Here is a 21688-nt window from a genome sequence, read left to right on the forward strand (position 1 = left end):
TGAGGTGACTGAATTAGTATGTCTGATTATAAAGCTGGCACTCGTGGAGAAGAGACAATGGTTCTTTTAATCCGGGCTCACAAGGCTACAATACGAGCGACCCCTTCGAAAACCGAATAATACCCGAGGCCAAATTCACCTCCCCGACTTGGAGTTTTTGAGAGTCGGGCTTGTGTTGGCTGCAGCCTACCGAGAAATGCATTGTTTTTCGACGCGCTACGATAAGAAGTCATTGTCTTTCGCTCGAGCACGTGCATTGTTTTCATAGCGCTGCTTTTGTTGTGCACGAGTGTCGTCTCTTCGGCTTTATTCAAGTGAGTTTGTTCTATTGAGTTTGCATTTTAGATCACTGTAATGTTGTGTTGTCGTAGCTGGAGGTGACAATGTTTGTGTTTGTTTATTATATTCGCATGTTTAACCTCAAGCACCAATACAAAACATTGTTTGTTAAACTAATCACAATTGTTGTTAAGACTATACGTTTATATTGTACATAGACAGGAACAAATACATATAATCATATTAGGCTTACGAGTAAGTATCATAATAGTAACATGAGTATTTTACCAATGTGGTTTACTAAGATATTTTGCCTTTTTTCGTGCATCAAAGCTTCCGATGGTCTAGCAATATGGAATGACTGTTTTGTTATAACGTAAACTTAAATGCGACATGTTCATTAATTTTTCACATTAGTAGTAAAAAAAGAATTTACAGATTATATAAACGTATCATCACGGCTTAACAAGTCTGTTGGTAATTGTTCAAAACACGAAAAGAAGTTTGTAATTTAGACTAACGGTACCATCTTACCCCATACTAATACATACTCGTTCTAAGTCACAATATATTTGCATTTGTGTATAACCGTATTCGTTTACTTTTGTTAGATACCCAATGAATTGGCATTGTAGTTTAAATACGATTGATAATGTTGTTTCGAAGATGTGAGTTAGAACTATGCTCAGAAAATACTGACTTCAAACGGCACTTACGGATTCGAGAAAAAAGCAATGGAAAATGTGAGTTTATATTAAAAACAGTTTATTTCCGTGCATATTGTATGCATCATCGTATATTTATGTTTTCTGATAAAGTTATAAAGATTTACCTCTGAAATGGTGTTTTAAATTGTAAAAAAAAACAATAAGAAAATATGGTATAGTGAAGGCTGGGGGAGATGGGACACGTTTTTTTATTTCTTGTCACATTTTGTAGGAATCTTAAAATCTTATCCTCATGACTCCCATAGGTCCAATTGTTCAATTGTACAATTAGGTTATTTAGATAACATGTGTTAAATGTGTCCCATCTTCCCCCAACCTACTATATATTATACGACGGTATACATTTGACCCACACTACTATATGTATGTTTTATACAATGTCGCGTGTCGTGAAATATCTTCAGCCCGAATTCTATGCTTTTTTAATCACTAGTCAGGTCGGTCAGTGCAGGGTTAATAGGCGGGTATGGGTGTTGTCATTGTTGCAGCGAAAACCCAGTTTTTCGGCGACGCTGAGTCTAGGATTAAAAGGCGGGATGCGAATTTGTAATCTTACTGTTCGATTCACCTGTTCTGTGACGTCACAGCGCGTACCTCTTATGTGCGTCATAATAAGATTTATTAAATCACAGCTTCGTGTCGTAACTGGATCAATCCCGTCTGTTACATTCAAGTAAAATGAGCGACACCGTTAATACACATTTATAGGCCTTACAGTTTTAGTGTGACTACAATGTTACCCAACCGGGACTAATTAGTGATTAATTGCGCCGTTATACGGAGCCCTACATTAGAAAAATGCACCATATATTCCTAACTGTTGGTATATATAAACCGATGTTAATAATGTTCATATAGTAACATTTGTATAAACTGTATTTTGTATTTAAAACTTCACGACTGGCAGATTTGTATTGAAATTTCGTTCGGAAAAGTTCTTAGTGTTCACAATGTGCAGCAATATTGAAACCAAACATTATTGAAATATGACACGACTTGGCACAGTAAACAACCATATTGGAAAAATCAATATTTTGTTTCAAAATTTCAGTCAGAACACCCACTGCAACCCGTTTGTAATATCTACTAGTTCATTGCACTTCGTTAATTAGGGGGCATATGCACTTTGTCTTATTTACATTCAAGTGGGAAATGAAACAACGTTTTCAATCAAGTATTTATCAGTATGTACATTCGCATTAATAGTTGTTAGTTATCATATCTGTACATGGTGGCATTCAAAGCACAGTGTTAGTTTTACAAGCTATTTGCTTTATGTACAAGTATATGGAGAAATGTACAATTTCTACGAAAATGTGCTCATTTAAGTAACAATTTCCCGTCTATGGCTTATTTACTGCGTTTAAAACGCGTTGTGATTTTATGCTAGCAGCATATAGTTATTTACAGCTATAAGTGTGATGTACAAAGCTCCGCTAGATGCCGCTAACAAGCCTCTGTGGCAAACAAGCGGTGCATAGTTATGACTGAGCAAAGTGATCAAAAGTGCAGAAGCGCAAGATATAACGTCAAAGCAGAAGCGAATCATTTAACTGTTAGAATGTGATACACGGCATATAGTGTTAGTTTAGCGTTAACTAAAGCAAAGTTAGAGCTGGTGTTTCTATTCGTTTTTCCATCACCAGACAACTAGTTCGTTAATTTTGCGTCTTGTTGATTGTAGTTGATCTGTGAAGAGAATTTCGAATTATTTTAGGTTTACGATGAAATACGAAAATAATTGAATGAAAACAAAATGCAGTATAATGTAAATGGTAAACAAACATTCATGAATTAAACGTGAAAATAATATAACTACCACCATCACCTACCATGCTCGTCCACCACCGCACGATGGCGCTCTGGAGACAGCCGTAAGTACACAGCACTTACGCATTCGAAACACAGAATGGTCGAATTATGATAACGTCCACCCTACATTTCCGAATACGCAGGCGCTTGTAGAACTTATACGTTAATTTGTGGCAATATAGGTTATTTGCACAGAGTAAAAATGTCAGAATATACGTATATATACATAAAACCAAATACAAGCCAAAAATATGATAACCAAAAGAGGTTATATACGTATTAAATTATAAATCAACGCTGCGAAAACCCATGCACCCGTGTTAATTATATACCGCCACCATATTAAAAAAACGCGAAACGCACAGACGACCCGGACCCCTTTAGTTTGCTACATCTGCTAGAGCTAGCTGTTCCAGCTAACCTAGTAGATGAAGCAGTCTATAGTGGCTTATAGCAGTCAACTCAGCTTTAACATAAGCCGCACTGAAGATTTGCATTTAAGGTGTAGTAGGTGGGGGGAGATGGAACACCTTTTCATTTTATTTTCTCGTCCCATTTGGTAAGGAACAAAAAAACATTAAAGAATTATAAAACCGCATCCTCACGACTCCAACAGACCGTTCCGGATATTTGAATACAATGTCCTAAATGTGTCCCGTTTTCCCCCACTCTACTTTATATATAGCGGTACCTATATTTTACAATAGAAAATGATGCACTTCAGTGCGTCAAATGTTCAAAACCCAGTTTTCTTATAACATTATATATATAAGCCCACCACCAACGCTATTCTACCAAGTTAAGCCGAGCATGCAGAAGCCACTAGCTTGTTTTATCTATACGAGCGTTGTTATTATTGCACGACTGTGCTTACCTAGCAACCAGTCAACAGTAAACGTACGTAACTGCTTCTCTGTACCGCATCCTCGCTATATAGACATATGACTCATTTTAAGGTTTAGCCCAAATTGGAAATTTAAGTGTATCGCAAGGAATTTGACTATTTCAGGTTTGCGATGACCCATTGTGCGATCATTGTGACGTCACTTTCGGGTTATTACGTCATCATATAAAACGTACCGTACACAACAAAACGTTCGAATAAATGAGCAATTTTGAACAACTGAGGCATAAAATTTGTTAGAATAAAATGTTAATGCCGAGTTCTTCAAAATGACTCATTTATTCGTATTCACCAACTACCGTGCTATAAAACTCACTTGTGTGTTGTCGGTTAGAGGACCTTAGATATTGTAATTACGTTTATGCTTGTTATATGCACCTTAACGTTTTATAAGGTGGTCAAAAACCGCAGAACGTCAGACCTATCATTTTTTGCATCACATCACGTGACCTATAGTCACGTGATACTATTCGAAAAGCTCGAAAATGGCATCACTCTGTGCGCGGTCAAGCGAGACGGGCACTCCCTGGCACCAATGGTTGCCGTTAAAACACCGGAAACTACGTCATAATCTTACTTGGTCAAGTTCAACCATATCATGTGTCCTTCCTGCTTAGAAAATAAATCGTTTCCCGAAATAAATATGATAAAAACTTGTTTTTAAGGTTAGTTTTCCGCGGATCAGACCAAGCTGTTGGATTAAAATCACCGCGAAGCGTCACGTGTTCGTTACGCATGACTTCGCTTAAATATGAAATGGTTTCGTCATCATAAGTAAAACAAAGTTACGTTTTTTAAATTATAATTTTTTGACTTTCTTACCTTGAATTTGCATTTTATTTTTGGGTTTTAATCTTCAATAAATTCGGTTACGGTGATACACTGAAATGGAAAGAATAAAGTCAAAACGATGACTAAAATTACATACATATGTGATACTAAATTTAGGAATTTGTTTATGATTTATTAAAACTATTTCTGGGGTAATAAGCCAACTCAGGTCCATATCTCAGCATGTCCCCTTGCATGCCTCCTCGTTCTTATCCAAAATTAACCCCCCCCCAAAAAAAAATAGGACCTCGCCCTCAAAAAAATTACATTTTTGTTTAATTTTTAAAGGTAACGCTATAATTTGCCCGTATGGTTGGTTCAAGCGTTTTAAAAGGAATTACGAAAATAATTACCTAACCATTGCGTGATCTGACTTACTTTATATTCCATGATCTTTGTTCCGTTATTCTTCCCTTGCCATGGTGTGAAAATTTGCGGTCTTTCTTGGCCTATAACAATCTGCGTAGAAATAAAATATTGAAAGCATCGCTCACACAAAAAATCGACGCCGTTCAACACAAAAAGTAGCTTCCAACTGCGCTGTATTAGCTTGATGCCATTAGAGGTACATTTATCTCACGGGTTGGTTAATTTACACGCCTCGTTCGTTTCCCTTGCGCGGTAGTTCTGAATTTTAGCGCGCACAGATTGCTGTACACCCTCAAACGTACTAAAATGGGCCGTCGGAAAACTCATTTATTTTGTCAAAAACAGCAATCCGATATTCTGCTCTTTCGCTCTGAGTGGAGCCCGACAGTTCTGACGTCTTGGTTTTTGTACGAACCCCTATTTACCGACAGTTCGCCACTTGCTATGAATAGCGTTGATTTCAGGCAGGGGTTTAATTACAGTGGCGACCGAGCCGTCGCATTGTGCCACTGTAACTGGTATCAGTGTCTATTGTCCAGCGGTCTATTCTTCTCACGCAAACCCTTCGACGTTTCAACTCTTTATTCTTGTGGCTCAGTCGCTGACAGAAACTTTTCCAGTTAAATAACGACGTGTTTTCATTCCGCCTCCGACCGTTAACAACTAACGAGTACATTGGGCCCACACTTTACTTAGAATCGCTATTTGCAACATCGTTATGAATTGTGAAACCGTTCCTTGCCTCTTCTATTTCGTAGATACGCGGAGTTTTATTGAACAGACCGTGATATATACTAAAGTTACCCGAGATTTATTCTCAGCAGTCTATTTCTGACTGACTTATTCGCGAAATAAGAACCGATTTCTCCGACCCTGTGAGCAGTCACGTGTGAAGCGTGTTCATCCAACCGGAACGTTTCCGTCCAACTAGTTGATTTTCAATCAAGCGTAAATTTAGTGTCTTTATTCAGAATGTAACTTGTTATAATGTCGAGACGGTTCCCAGTTCGACGTGGTATGACGCACCGCATGACGTGATGTCATACATAATATAAAACCTTAACTGGATATACATTTCTCCCGCTCGATACAGTTATTGGACGCGAATGCGCAGTTTCATTGAAACTGTCACCTCGCCCGTTTTCCGTTGTCATATCAACTATTTTTGTTGGCTTGCCTTTTTGTGTATTGTTTATTGAAATAATGCCACACCCAAGCTCACCGAACTGAGTTATTAATATCTGCGGCGCAGTGCGAGTGATAAACATTTCTGGTAAACCAACTAAACGCTTTACGTTTAACGTACTTGGCAACGACAATTTGCATAAACAACCTATAACAGAATACCTTTATTTTATTTAACGAAAAACCGCAATTTTAGTCCTGTTTATTGAGCACGACAAAAAAAACCAAAGCCCCAATTCCCAATTCCCAACCGTGCCCCACCTGCCTTTGCACATCTGTCCTGCGGAATTTGATTTCAATTCGTTTGAAGCCAAAATAAACCCTATAGGTTGGTCAGGGCGCGCCTTGCATTCAACGCCATAACCCTACACCTAGTGCGCAGCAAACCGTAGCGACCCTTCGGGTCCAGTTACAAAATACCGCGGTAAAATTTCTAATTCTTCCAAATGTTAAACCATTATCATTCCCATTCCCCTTTATTAGCGTAATAATTGTGCATCAGCTTTTAAAAAATGTTAGTCTTCAGATGCTTTAGTCAAAAATTCACAAGTACTCACGTTTTAGATCCAAGTTGGTTTCATCACCGCTTAAAGTGACGTATTAACTAGTGACGTGGTCAGTTCGGCATGTTATATCCAGCTTGCTTTTTTCCTTTGTATATACGGCGCGCAAACAGCTCAGCCAATCAGGGTCCCTCCGCTCATTGGAAGCCTTTGAGACTCGAAAAACTATTACAGCTTCTCCAATACGTACAAAGACAGCTAATTTTATTGCTCACACAGTAGAACAAAACACCTTTCTGTTATTGGTAATCCTAATACCTATTTTTATGTGTTGTTCTTGATGTTTAAGACGTGCATATACGTGAAAATATTACAGACTCTTTTTCTGGTCATCCAATACATATAATGTATTGCATTGCAAATTTAGAACGCTAACAGAAAATGAAGCACAAAAAATAGCTGCATGACGGTTATAGAGTTAGGATTTTGTATTGTCGTTCATAAGTAATTTTAAAATACAGAAAAAAAAACATTTACATAATTGTATAACCGCAATTTTAAAATACAGAAAAAAAAAACATTTACATAATTGTATAACCGCATCTTCACGGCTCTAAAATTGCGTTGTTAATTGTTTAAAACACGATCAGGAAATGTGGGATTTACGTTCAAACGGTTTCCATCTTACCCCACCCTACTTTACATTAATATTACACTTGAAGCTATATAAGTACTATATAGGAACTAATAACGTATAGTAGACTCCTTCGAACCGACGCACGCGAGTCCTGGTTATGTTGTTTTAACTTAACCAGCTCTGTAGTTTTTCACATTTCCCAAAGTACTCTGGTGTTACTGTAACCGGCACTTCCCAACCAGCTAATGTCATAACAATTGTATTGTTTTTGCAGATATCGCTCGTTAATATCGTATACTCAAGTTATACATTGTACATATCGTTCACCAGTGTTGTTATAAGACACGTGCCCGAGTACACTATAGATACATTTGTTGCTTCAGCTGTTACAATTATCGATGTTCACTTTAACAAAAATTGCTTTAACGTTTAATAAGTTTAATTCGATAAGTTGTTTTAAATGCATAAAGGACACCTGGGCTAAAGCAAAGTGTGTTTTTTGCCAAATTTGGTTTCCGTTTTAAAGGGTGAGTGTATTTGTGGTATTGGTTGGGGTAAAATGGTTTATGTTCTCATTTTGTTTTTTTTATCTATTTCGTAAACAAAAACGTTTAAAGAGTTTTATAACCTCATCCTCACGACTCTCACATAGCGTGGAATATCGTTTATAACACAATCCGAAAACTGCGATATTATGTGCTAACTGTCTTTTCCAACAGTAATATGCTGCTTATATAACATTAATATAAAAATAGCCTTCTAATTGTATCGTCATGCGAATAAATTCACCTACAGTCCAACACGTTGGCTGCAACGTTAATGTGTACCTGAACGCTTTACCGCCACCTCATGGTTAAATCATTAATTGCGATACGACCGCTAGGTATCGTTGTCGAGTCGTTTTTTGCTGAGATTAACAGTCTTTGTGTGCACCTGTTTTTAATTGACTAATTTTCATAAAATAATATATTTTGTTTATGCCGAAAAATACTTGTTTTCCAAGTAGGGTTAGGAGCTGTGTAATAAAGTACACCAAATGTGTGGTATACAAAGCGCGTGTTTACTGCTGGTCATAAACCACTGGACGTTTTTTATACCGTTATACTACAGGAATATGATGTTTGTCCCATAATCGCCTCCACTATTTCTTCCGCATTTCTTTACTTTGGTCGGTTGTGGGAAAATGACATTGGCTTTAAAACCCTCTTATTATATCAAGACCACAAAGTTTAAAATCGCTCTTATATATTGAACTTTAACGCTAGCTTAAGCAGGGATAAACAACAGTGTGGCCGCGTCGGTTCAAGTTGCTTGAATGAAAGTGAACGGTACGCTTATACCCTAACATGTAATCGCTACCCCAGATAAATAGCAGGTTGGGGTAAGATGGTCCATATTTTTATTCATTTTAATCATCCCGTTTGGTAGTAAACAAAGAATATTTACAAAAATTTTAACCGTATCTCTATGACTCAAAAAGAGCGTTGGCAGTTGCTAAAACACAGCTGGGAATTATGAAATAGTTTTGGTTAGCGCTATCTATCTTACCCCACAGTACTGTTTATACCGTGCAACCGTTTCAGTTGTTTTAAGCTATAAATCGCCAGACTGTTTTCGTACCACACATTTGCATACTTGCCTGTTTAAAGCGTGATGGTGTAAAGATGATATTTCATGCCCGCGCTTGCCCAGACGTTGGTTCAGGATAATACACCGTGAGAGAGCGAACCTGAACCCGTAAGTTCGTTATGATCATTGGTTTCTTTAATTGGTTCACGAACTCAAAGCGTTGTACGATAAATAGGATGTTTAATATTTGTTCTTTTTACGTTCTATGGCGTATGCAAATTTAAGAAGCTTTTTGTTGGTTTTACGAGAAGGAATTTACCAAATGTTTTTTAAAACTTAGTCACCTCGATTCTTAGTGTGTTTCTTGTACCATCCTCACATATAAAGAATTGAAATTCCTTTACAAAAGGATCGTAAACGTGAGGCAAATTTACTAGCTGCAATTCGTCGAAATCCACAAAGTAAAAGCTTATCTCTTTTACATGCACAAAGAAGGTGTGTTTGCCGTTGGTACACAATACATACCAGCAATATAATATGTTGATTCGTATCAGTTGTACAGTTAAATGTGCTGTCGCAAATCATGAAAGATTTTCACATTCCAGCATATACTCTTCGCACACATAGCCTAACGTTAAATGAATGAGCCCAGCGTACTTTAGCCTCGTTCTACTAAACGCAGGCCTGCATGTATTTAAAAGGCAAACGGCTTGGGTTTGGCACAGAAAGGAACCCATGTGGTTTTCAACCTTAACCTTCCAATTACAGCGCGGAAACCCCCGCGTGAGGCTGTGATTTCTCATATAGTTTCGATACTACTGCTCTTTTATGTACACCCATCTCTATATAAACCGTGGGAGATGTTAACCTGCAACTAGTTTCGGTAGTTCCGTTCTGAGACTACGATCCGAACCTCTAAAAGATGGATTGAATGTCTTTGTTCAGTCCTCAGCCCCATAGTTCAGCTTAGGAAACCTAAAACTGGCGCTTTGTTTGTTGTTTGGTGAAGTAGTTTTATTTTGAGCTACATTTGTGATAAATGATGGCAAAGTTGAGGTACCGGAAGTTCTTATACAGTACATATTTAGCTGCTAAAATTAGTAGTTTCGCGTATATATCTATAGTAGGCGTGAAGGAGCCAGCCTCCGACTTTTGAATGCTTAATGAATGTGCTTAGTCTATTAATTAGATCTAAACTGGTTTTATATGCGAAGTTTTGATTAATTTCTCATTGATATGCTTGTATATTACAATGTTGTATAAGCTTTTGGTAAATATTCATAGTAGGGTGGGGGAAGACGGTACATCTTTAGGACCCAGTTTACAAATATCCTGATCGTGTTTTAAACAATTAGCAACGCTCGCCTGGAGTGGGAAGGATACGGGTAGAAAGTCTATGGGATTCATGAGCACATGGTTTTATAATTTATATGATTTATAAATGGTCTTTATTCAGTATGAAAAGTTATTCAGTATGAAAAAAAAACCTCCACCCTACTATATCTGCACATAGACTAGACTTCTAAACAGCTGAAGAGCTAAACAGCTTTATATCCTAATTGTATAAACTTTACAACAACAATTTCAACACGAATGTGTGTAATGTACAAAAAACTCAAATGCAGTTGTTAGAATAAAGAAGAGAAATTTTACTTTTTGAAAGATAAGCACACGTATAAAGGTTAATGCAATCAGACTATGAACAAGAAAATACAGGTGTGACGTAAAAACATGATTATAATTGGCACGTAAATAGAAAAGTATTTTATTTGGTTTAAAATAACTTAATGTCGTTTTCTTAGTAAATGTGTGGCTCTGAGCTTTGGCAATAGGTTGTGTTAAAATTGCTTGCTTAGATTAGTAAAAGAAGGTTGTGTATGGTCAGTTCATTTCGTTTTGCCCCGTTTATGGGGATTATGGAGTCATCTTGCGAATGCAGAACCCTTTAAAGTGGCAAACGTAGCACATCTTTCGGTCTGAAAAGAAAGGCCATTATAAGAAAGACGAATTTTATATATTTTATTGATTTAGGTGTAATGTTAGCAGTTAGTATAGGCTTCCGATTAAATTTCTTACATTTGTGGCTTGGGATACGACTGCAACGATAAATTTTGCAAAAGTAGTTGTGGCAGAAGTAGCTGAGTCGAAGTCGAGCGGATCTTTTGTTGCGTACGAGTCCTCCAAGTTGCTACAAATTATCGGTTGTATGAAACTGGAAGTTCAATGTTCCTTAGCATACTTACAAGACTGGATACTCCCGCTGTGTTTTCTTCATTTGCATTGTTTTCAGTGATTCCTTCTCCTGAAATGGAACAGAAGTAATGGTTGCTCACGTCAATGCTTCATGACAAGGAAGGTCATTTACATGCACGCTTAACTTACCGGTTCTGTCTGGTGATGCCTCTGATAACGTGAGGGATGCTACAAAGAGCACGGTGAGTAAGGAAGCAATAGATATCGGATTGACCATGTTTGTCAGTATCAGTTTCGTTTATACTTTAAAAACCTTAGATGCTGTCACAATTTGAATACAAACATGTTATTTCTTATAGACAAAGGAGGATTCAGAGCATCCTCATCATTTGGCTACGAGTTTATTTGAACTGCTATTCTGTGACCAGTTTAATTAAATTTTTCTCATTCATGCACGTGAGAACAAGCTGCATCATGTTGCAACTGAACACATAAGTTTAACCAAATGTGGCAAACTTCTGCAGAAAACCCGTGGGAACGAAGTCTTCTACATCAGGGGTGCATGCAAATAAATTCCTGCTTCAACCTCTAAACCTCTGCCAAAAACATTTACAAAGCGAATATATGTTTGCAACACACTTTTGCATGCCACCTTCAACGCGGTGATCTTCTTGTTATTCTAATGAATCGGAAACTAGCAGCTCCGCATAGTCCAACACCTGCGTGCAGTCAGCTGTGCTCACGTGCTACAGCGAAAGCCCGTCCCCATTTTGTCTCGTGGTTAAACCCAGTCGAGCAGCTTTTGGTCTTTTGTTATGTAAAGTAGGCTTAGATGAAACACATTTTATCAATATCCGATTTTAAATATCATTTCTACCGCACACCAAAGTTAAAATATGGTTTAAAAGTAATTTTAAAGGTAAACTTATTTGTTGACATCAGCAAAATGAAAGTCACTGGCATTTACTACGTATAACCAAGTTCTGGGCATTTACTTTACAAACCCGCACATTAAAAAACAAAGGATTGAAACAACACATCATATAACTATATACATTTGCCTATTTCTTACCTTTCAACCTTACCCAGCCTAACAAGGCCCAGCGTAAACATAATAAACATTATTCAGTATAGGCTCACTGCTGACGCTACTAGTCACTGTCTGTATTTAAATCGTCAATACGAATGGTGAATTCTTTTAAGTTTACCAATGCGGCGCCTAAATTTTCCAAATTTGTAAAACGTCTGCGCGTAAAATCGATTAAACGAGTTATTCTTGCATTAGCATATTGCCGACTGCGTTTACATAACAGGGTCCTTAAGTATTATCCAAGCGGGGTTGGCTAGGTGTACAAAGCCAGTAGCGTCGGTCGTGCTAAATTAGAAACCTTTGTGACTATCGCTAGTCCCTATGTGTAGCTACGGCGGTATAGTCAGTTTCTAAAACGCCTTTCATCGCACAGCGTTGTTATGCCAGCTTCATACACTTGGTATACGATCAAGTTATAAAGAGGTTTTAACCTTTTTTTAACTATATTCCTTCCTTCGTGGTATTTACTTTATGCTGAACTGACAGGTCCTGCAGCAGCTTTTATAGAGCTGCCTGCCAGAGAAAAGCTACAACCCGTTGTTGTTACAGAATTTGGAAATCACGACCTGCCAATAGGTGCGTACCTCGCCGGGGATTTACGAGGAGTTAACATTGTAGACTCCATTCATAAAGCTGTTTCGGACCGCCCGCCGAATGTCCATTCACATTGTACTATTGACAATCAGATATTTCCTACTTATATGAACTTTGTGCTTAACCTCTTCCCCCCACCCCTTTTGTCTTATATTGATGCTTCCCGCTTACATCGGTCATGCACTGATTCCCCAAGTACGATATCCACATTTTAAATCTAATCTTGTTATCGGATCTATTATAGAGCAGTGGAAAATTTGACTGGACAATGGGTATAGGTTTCTGCAGAAAATTAAATGGGAACATTAACGCTTTGTGACTGTGGGTATTTTTAACCATGCCACTATGTGTCACCAGCACTTTACCATACAAGAAAAAAAGTTGTTATAACTCCTATATAATATGTATTTGGCGTCTACGGAATTTTTCCAATAATTTTTCTCATTGTTGATGTATTGACAAGATTGAACACGTTTATTTAACATACATGCCGAGCTGAATATACCACTTAACAGAACAAAAGAGTTAGCACAGGGAATTTACCAAAGAGCAGCCCGGGGTTTCCCGGCGATTAAACAATAGAACGTGGGGGTCAGACGTCATCTAAAAACATGCTATAAACCAATATCTTTGATACACTTTATTCAATCCCTATTGACATTAGCAATACCGGACTTTTTCTACTGTTTCAACAGTAAATTTATCCGACTGAAGTGAACTTTAAATAGGACATAAGTGTCGACAATAATCACTCAATATTAAACAGTAAAATTCAAGTAGTTTCAAAGTGTCAGCAGTCATTCTCTTTAGGCTGAACATATTACATTATACAAACTTCGTCGTACAACTGTTTTCCTGCAAAATCTCTGCTTATCTCTACCCCCCTGCCAACTCGTGCGTGCACAAGTATTTACAATGGTTGTTTACCACTGCTGTGTTCCTACGAACAAATGCAAAATATATTGATCGACTTTTCAGTTTGCTGTACTTTTACTTTCTATAGGGTTGCGCCTATTCAAATAAACGCAGCCCTTAACGCACGTTGTATAAAACAGGCAACGCGCTGATATTTACAGAATGCTTTGCTGTTATATTATACCGGAGATGTCCTGGTTTGGTTCAATGCTGTTTTCTATTATCACTGTACATAGGAAGCAACGGTAGTAGAAACCAGGACCTCCTAGCGTTTCACACTTGCGGTTATGGGTCATACTTTAAACGTATTGTAACCCTGTGATTGAAACTTCAATGTTGAGTGTTGCGTAACAAAGGCACGATGTTTGTATCTTATCAGGATATATGATATAGAAGAATGGGAAAAGATGGAACACATTTTCGTTTTATTTTCTTGCCCTATTTGGTTGTAAACAAAGAACTTCCAATGAGCTATATGCCCACGACTTTCATAGACCGTTGGTAATCGCTAAAAACGCGACCAGAATATTTGGATTTTAAGTGCTAAAGGTGTGTCGTCTTCCCCCACCCAACTATATATTTCACGGTTTATGAAATTATATGTCATGCAGAACCAAGGCCCAATCAGTTAAAACACCTGTTTTATAACCACGTTGATTAATGTATACAACTGTTTTGGTTTAATTTTGGGAGGTCACCTCATATATCAAGTATTTTGCTGTAGTAACAATGGTACTTGCAAACGAAGTACTGAGATATTTTACCCTTTCAGTCTCGCCTATATGTATGCTTCTTCTCCTAACTTACGGTGTTGTGCGCTTTAGTTTACTTATCCATTCCACGTCATTTAATACAAGTCCTGTTTTGGAATGTACTTTATTAAGTCTCCAGCGAAATCAAAGGTTGTTTACATTTCATAATCAGAAGACCTTTTTTGTGACGTACAGTTGAAAGAGTGTAGAAAATAAATATGTACGAAATAATAAATTGAAGACTTTAGTGGAAGGGGTATGGTGAACCACACGCCGAACAAAACAGTCACATATACACAATGAAAGGTTAGGGTAAAGAATAATAAGCCGCAAAAGCACATAATAAACCATGCGACGCGGCGTTTATGATGCAGAGTTGTCTACGGTATCGCTATACGCGTTAAAAGTGCGTGACAGTATATTGGACATTCTGCCGGCATCACAAAAAAAGCAGCTGTTACAAATGACTTGGTAGTTACTCAGCCGAGCAGATGTGAACTTGGACACACTCTCTGAAAGCAGAATACGCACATCCCTCTTTCTGCAATAAAATATCACAACGTAACGATACTTAACTTTCGATTTTTTGTACAAATGACCCACACGAGCGGCAATTTTCAAACATTTAAACTTCGCTTTCATGAATGATAATTATATTTGTTAGTAAAACTTAACTACAGTTCACTGACCACGCATTCGTAGCCCTAAAGCTCAAAGCTATGTACAGGCATTACCCAATGACCTGTAACGTCTATAATATGTAAACGGTCTTTTTATCCGGACTGACTAAAAGAAATGTTCCGAGGCTTACCGATCTTTCGCAGTTTCTTGCAGCTCTTGATCCTGCAGAAATGTCGGAAGCAAAACCTGACCACCCTGTAATTCACTCCCCGTTTAACTCTGCCATGCTCTTGCTGCGTCACGCCACTCTGTGGATATAAATAACAAGCTTATAGACCTCATACGGTGGCACCGACTTAAATTTCGTCCTGCTACTTACCTGGCTGCGATCGACAAGTGTGTTGATAAAAGACAAATCGGCATCTGTAAAGTAAATAAGACAAAAATTACATTGACGTAGTAAAGACTATATAGTAGAGTGGGGGAAGTTGGGACACCTTTTCATTCTATTTTCTCGTCACATTTGTTAGTAAACAAAGAACATTCAAAGAATTACAAAACCGTATCTTGACAACTCTCATAGACTGTTGTTAATAGTTTAAGACACGATTAGGATATTCGGATACTATGTGTTAAAGGTGTCCCATCTCCCCCCACCCTAGTATACTTTTAATTTTACATTTTCATACGCATGACGGTAAAACTTTTGCCTTTTATTCCAAAATCCACACGCCGGATACACGTCTGTGTTGCTACTTTATTTATTTTTTGAGACCTTTTATAGCTAACAGTATTAAGAAATGTAAGAGCCTCGAAATAGTAATTCAACCCGTCCAAAACAACGAAAGAAAGCCTAGTCATGGGAGCTCAACCAAACAACATATAAAAAGACCGCGATGCGGGGTTTCGTAAAACACAAAAGTGTTTACGGATTGTTTATTGATGTTTTTTAATCCAAATGGCTACACAATGATGCGTATTCTATATTTTCAGTTCAAACATTATCATTTATAAAGCGCCATAGTGCAATAAACTTACCTTTGTTGGTTGATATACTTTCAGCGTTGCTTACTTCGCACCTTGAAAGCAGGATTGCTATCAAAATACCAAACATTGCCATAATCAGAACTTTGCTTCTGTTCGAATTCATTTCAAAGTTTTCAAGTGTAAATTGTAGTACAGCTACTGCGTTCTCTCTGTGTAAATACAGTGTTACAATACACGACACAACACGACAAGACGGCCTTGCCTGGCAGTAGAAATTCGTGAACTAGAACGTTTGTTGCGGCAACGCAACCTATCCTTTCGCACAAGCTGAAACCTTCGCTTGGGTCTATGCCACAGCAGAACCGCTCTTTTATGCATGGGCGAAGGAAACCCCGCGCAGACAGGAAGCATGAAATTTTCTACTTTCCTAGCTTTACCTGGGAGTTTCCCGTCTTATTTGAAACTTACACGTGCGCTCGCTCGAAAGATATTTAAATCTTATACAATTTTTTTCAGGTGCAAGTTTTCCTCGCGGAATTCCCTACGGTTGCCTACCGTGCGGACGGGCCACTTTCTTTTGACTACTTTAAGTGCACGTATTCCCGTAGAGCTGAAACACGTACATTGTCCCCCCTGGTTGTCGCTTCCGCTCTGTACACTGTGGATGTGTAAAATTACCCATGCTGAAATCGGACGGGGAATTTTTGTTTCATCACACGCCGTCGCTACAGGTCTCATGTTACTGTCTGTTGTTTAGGAAAAGTCACATATAAGAGACCCGGTCCTAGAGCAAGTAATTTTAAAGTAGACCTAAATATAAACTACCTATTTTTGTTTTTAATATGATCCGCTTATAGTCGCAAAATATAGCTGGAAACTGTATTTAATGGGGCAATCCGTGACGTATACAATCCGTATATATATATATAGGTTTAATATGCAAATGTTTATAAAAATATGTGTACTATTGTTATTACGAAGTTGTTCATGCAACGTTTAATTTAATTTTAAAAGAGTTATAATCGATATGTTTTTTTCTAAATCTTTGATACGCATAATCGTTACTCCCAGTGCCATTTAAGTCCATTTAATGTCGTGATGTGGTTATGTACACCCCGGGGCATGCTGCGTTCTAAAGTAACATCAAACTTTGTCGTAAAACGAAAATATGTAAGGTGTCAACTGTAGCCTTTGCAGAATGCGATTAAATGTACCCCACAGCTTTAGGTACGAGGAAGTGACCAGTCTTATTGTTACTTTTGGGAGTTTAAACCTAAAGTTTAAATTATATTTAAAGTTAAGCCATGGTCTGTAGATGGACGTCCGTTGCTCTGATTTTGTGAGTTGTTGTTTTCATTATGATCCGCCTATAGACGCAAACTATACTTTCAGTGGAAACTGTATAATGGGGCAATCCGTGACGTATGAATCCGTATGTATAGGTTTATTATGCAAATTGGTATAAAATTAAACATCATTGTCTGGGTAACGGTTTCGGTTAGAGTTGTGTATAATTAGTACATCAGTGCCTGACATCTTTGTCTTACAATACAGTCGTGTAAATATTTCTAGAACCTCATTTACATATACCCATTGGTGACTTGGCTACGACCTGGTTACTGTTTGCATTTGTAGAGATAGATATCGATTTCCTTTTCTTTATTGTAACCATATATCTTGATCCAGGTACAGCTATTCGCTTTATGGCTGGTGGAATGTGTGTTGTGATAATCGCCCTACAGAAGGTATTAAAGAAATGACAATAGATTGGGGTTTTAAAAGCCGACATATCTTTAGTTCACGGCGCTCTGGTAAACAAAGCACGTCGTGTTGTATAAAATCTATCTTTTTTAACAGCGCGGCTAGGTTTTGCATCCCAATTTAGTTTACTTTACCACTAACACGCTTTTCAGTACGGCCTATGACCACTTTTACAGCGAGACGTTGGTCTGCTTGGTCCGAATGGTCTGTCTGCAATCACCACTGTGGAGCAACAGGGTTTAGATTTCGGTCACGTGCTTGTTCACTGAGGCGAGGCAACAGAACAACTATTCGACGGTTATGTCCCGGGAACCGATTCGAGAGAGAAGCTTGCGTTTCTCGGCTTTGTCTGCTTCAACCAGGTTTCGTTACCACGGACGAATTTTCTTTACCAAGTTATTTTTACAACGTTATTCTATAGGCGGAATTTTTCCTTGGGTTAAAAGCCAGTACACGCAGCAGGCGCGGTGTAATATTTTCTATAGCTAACTATTCCAATTGCATTTTAGACTATAATTAGCTTTCTTTTTCACACGTACACACCCCATGTTTATTATAAGCTTGAACAAGAAAATACTTTTTTAAATATCAAAGTTTATCAGCAAGTAATACTTTAAGTGCATGTTGTATAGACTATGGGTGCTGTACAGTGTCACGAATGAGATATGTGCACTAACATTAGTGTGATAAATCCCCCCACAAATACACATCTGTCGACATGCAGATCAAATTTCGACCGCACTGAATACACCGCAGCAGCAACATGGATTGCTTAACCTAAGCTCCGAAGTAACCTCACAGAATACCACAGTAAGTTGTACACATATGAACATGTCTTTTTATGCGTATGCAAAAATTACTTGAATACTGACGTTAGCCCTAAATCCAACATTTCTTGGCCATGTTTTAAACTAATACCTACGTTTTTAGAGTGGTGGGACTATGGGTATTTATTTCTGGAAATATTATTTCTTTACTACCGGTGCGGACGAGAAAATATATTGAAAATATGTCCCATCTTACCCCAACCTGCTATAATTTTTTTAAATATTTCCAGACATCTACACCGTTGACTTCCGAGACAGTTTTTAACATAACAAATTCAAATATTTCAATGACGGTAAGTTGGTATTGCGTAAACCTTACGTTAGTTCAGAAAAATTCGTTCGTCATTCAGAATTCTTTCGTGCTATGACGTAATGATACAGCGGTTTTTTTTAATGACCTAATGGCGCCGAGCGTAAAGGTGACTTACGCAATGTAATACTAAACATTCCGAAGTCATTTGTACTTAATTGTCTTTACAAACAAAGCTATCAATGGCGGGGAAATTGTTTATTTACATATGTTTATAACGTTACCGTGGTAGGTAGCGTTGTTTTCAATACATAAGTGGTTTATGTTGGTATTATATTGAGCAGCTCGTGCCTAAATGTCCCCCAATGATATAAGTTTTCAGCAGGTTGTAAGTTTCTAAGCTATATATGGTGTAAGAGGACGTTCCGGTCACCGAAGTTAAGACTTGGCAAGGTTGTTGTCCTGACCACAATTTCAAAACTATTGTGTTTACATACACGTTTATAGTTTTTGTTCTTTTTCTGTTTTTTTACTGACTTTGTTAACTTCACTGTATTTAACAGACGCAAGCACCTGACGTGTGTCCTTACTTCTGCGACTCTCGAGCGACAACGTGTGGCCGACCGACGTACTACTCTCCGAAAAAAATAGTTGGTGGAACTACGTCACAAAAGAACGCTTGGCCTTGGCAGGTTAGGAAACAAAACTTGCAAAATATTAACATGGTGCTTTCGGCATAGTAGGTTGTGCTGAGATGCTTTCAGTTTCTTATATCGTCACATTTTGGTCTTAAACAGTATTTACTGGAATGTTTAACCATGAATAAGTATATCCCTAAAACAAGATTCGTGAGATGTTAAAAGCATAATTGAAAAAATATGAGATATAGTAGAGTGGGGGAAGAAGGGACATCTTTTCAGTCTATTTTCTCGTTCTATTGGGAAGTAAACAATGAACATTCAAAAAATTATAGAACTGTATCCTCACGACTCCTATAAACCGTTGTTAATTGTTAAAAACACGATCAGGATATTTGGATATTAGGTTCTAAAGGTGTCCCGTCTTCCCCCACCCTACTATATTGTGTGCCAGCTGTATCCAATTAACTCCGCAGTATTAAACAGCCCTTATCTGTTTCCTGGTGTTCTTCTGCTTTTCCTGTTCCGAGTCTGCATTAAACTTATACATACTTTGTGAAACCAGGTGGGCGTATGGAGCAACCAACGACTGCTTTGCAGTGCAACAGTTATTTGTAGCGGCTGGGTCATGACGTCAGCTCATTGCTTTCTTAATCTTACAACTTTAGAAATGAGGTTTTTACCATATACCTTGATGTTAGCACTAGGTGTTGTTGTTATTTGAATGTATGTAATTATTTCCAGGTACAATGGGATACATCTTCGTTTTGGAAGTCATACCCGAGAGCGAATTGAAAATGGAGCCTATGTTCGATCGCTAAACAAAAGCCAAGTATTTCTGCATCCTATGTACAATATATGGGTAGGTTAAACCGTATTTAATGTTAACTAAAGTTAGCACTAATTCAGATGTATTGCATAACAGTTAAAGAAATATGACATCGCCCTCGTGCGATTGGATCCTCCTTTGCGTTATTCTCGCACGGTGGCACCCGTCTGCTTGCCGGATATGATGAAGCTTTCGGTGCAGCCGGGAGAATTGTGTTACGTCGCTGGTTGGGGAACAACAAACGGCAAGAGGCATAAAATGCGCAAATCAATAACACTTAACCTAACATGTAATTGCATTCAGGTGTTGGACCGCCGAATACGAATTTAAAGCAACTTCTTGTTCGTGTTATCAACAACGACGTTTGTAAATACACATACTTTTACTCAGCAACTTACATGATACTGTGCGTGGGAGGGGAACGATTAAGAGACACGTGTGCGGTATGAAAGTATTTAACAAGTAGTAGGCTGGGGTAAAAAGGGACATGTTTTTATTCTATTTTCTTGTCCCATTTATTTGTAGACAAAGAACATTTACAGAATTATAAACTTAGCCTTGCCACCGTGTCAGAGTGTTGAAAATTGTCCAAACACGATTAGGTTAAATGGGTATTTCACTGTGTATTACGCATTCTCGGCCTAAATCTCTCGATTTATATTTATAGTACTGTGGGGTAGGCTATATGGTGAATACCATTAGCACAAAATATCCTTTATTTCCTTAGCCGCTCTTTAAAAAACTAACAATGCTATTTTAGCGTTGAAAGAATACGGTTAAGCAATTAAGTAAATATTCTCTGTTTTCTACGAAATGAGTTGACAGAGAGTGAAAATATGGGACATCTTACCCACCCTACTATATCATTGCACACTAAAAACATTTGAAAATGGACCATGCTATGGTTATTGGTTACCATATCTTCTGTTGCCTAAATATCGAGTCGTGTACTTATGGGAATAAGGATTATTTTAGTATCAAATCTCAGAAAAAAACAATGGTTTTATCTACAGGGCGACTCAGGCGGGGCTTTAATGTGTCAGTCATCCACAACTGGTAGGTGGGAGGTGCAAGGTATCGTTAGTTTTGGTGCTCGCAATTGTGGCCGGGAAGGGTTTCCAACGATATACATGCAGGTAAGTAAAATACACAGGCTTTGTTCGCTTAGGAGGTGACTTACAGTAAATGCTTAAATAGAACTCAAGTTTTAAACGTAATAATTTTGTATATTGCATATTAAAACATCTGATTATCACTTGCTTTTGCATAATTGCATTTTCGATCAGGTTTCGTTTTTTCTACCATGGATTCAATCTGTCATGCGTGGTCAATGCAGTCGGTGGCAGAACATCTAAGCTGAGTCAAAAATAAAACATCCCGACACGAACACAAATACTAAAACTAAACAAAGTAT

General features: G+C 37.9%; 3 protein-coding genes and 1 long non-coding RNA gene across 8 annotated transcripts; 1 reads left to right on the top strand and 3 right to left on the bottom strand.

The window, feature by feature from the left end:
- Window positions 1-177: 177 nt before the first annotated feature.
- Window positions 178-21687, top strand: LOC149733729 (chymotrypsin-like elastase family member 2A). Of its 3 annotated transcripts, none has more exons than XM_089881137.1 (12): window positions 178-314; window positions 891-1022; window positions 17907-18092; window positions 18455-18540; window positions 18788-18850; window positions 19371-19499; window positions 20011-20120; window positions 20190-20307; window positions 20371-20518; window positions 20578-20717; window positions 21288-21410; window positions 21561-21687. In XM_089881137.1, exons 2-12 carry the CDS (start codon window positions 932-934, stop codon window positions 21627-21629), a joined length of 1263 nt encoding a protein of 420 aa, XP_089737263.1. In that variant the 5' UTR covers window positions 178-314; window positions 891-931; the 3' UTR covers window positions 21630-21687. The 3 variants fall into 3 exon arrangements, with proteins under 3 accessions (XP_089737263.1, XP_089737262.1, XP_089737264.1); XM_089881136.1 differs by lacking the exons at window positions 178-314; window positions 891-1022 and adding exons at window positions 16715-17308; window positions 17656-17714; XM_089881138.1 differs by lacking the exons at window positions 178-314; window positions 891-1022 and adding exons at window positions 16715-17196; window positions 17656-17714.
- LOC149733730 (uncharacterized) lies at window positions 1899-6808 on the bottom strand. 2 transcript variants are annotated; one of them, XR_016385319.1, is made up of 4 exons: window positions 6666-6808; window positions 4933-5013; window positions 4546-4605; window positions 1899-2696 (listed from the first exon to the last, which is right to left on the bottom strand). It is a non-coding gene; the product is annotated as an uncharacterized LOC149733730 (long non-coding RNA). The 2 variants fall into 2 exon arrangements; XR_016385320.1 differs by lacking the exon at window positions 6666-6808 and adding an exon at window positions 6370-6388.
- Window positions 10400-13565, bottom strand: LOC149733731 (uncharacterized). Its single transcript, XM_089881150.1, has 4 exons — window positions 11200-13565; window positions 11061-11119; window positions 10894-11005; window positions 10400-10793 (listed from the first exon to the last, which is right to left on the bottom strand). Exons 1-4 carry the CDS (start codon window positions 11285-11287, stop codon window positions 10732-10734), a joined length of 321 nt encoding a protein of 106 aa, XP_089737276.1. The 5' UTR covers window positions 11288-13565; the 3' UTR covers window positions 10400-10731.
- Window positions 14469-16543, bottom strand: LOC149733732 (uncharacterized). 2 transcript variants are annotated; one of them, XM_089881149.1, is made up of 5 exons: window positions 16525-16543; window positions 16021-16178; window positions 15362-15405; window positions 15173-15290; window positions 14469-14902 (listed from the first exon to the last, which is right to left on the bottom strand). In XM_089881149.1, the coding sequence occupies exons 2-5, from the start codon at window positions 16130-16132 to the stop codon at window positions 14841-14843; spliced, it is 336 nt and encodes a 111-aa protein (XP_089737275.1). In that variant the 5' UTR covers window positions 16133-16178; window positions 16525-16543; the 3' UTR covers window positions 14469-14840. The 2 variants fall into 2 exon arrangements, with proteins under 2 accessions (XP_089737275.1, XP_089737274.1); XM_089881148.1 differs by lacking the exon at window positions 16525-16543 and adding an exon at window positions 16232-16460.
- Window position 21688: the final 1 nt, after the last annotated feature.

The sequence above is a fragment of the Ciona robusta genome, chromosome 7, assembly GCF_009617815.1.
Source record: "Ciona robusta chromosome 7, ASM961781v2".
Lineage (NCBI taxonomy): Eukaryota > Metazoa > Chordata > Ascidiacea > Phlebobranchia > Cionidae > Ciona > Ciona robusta.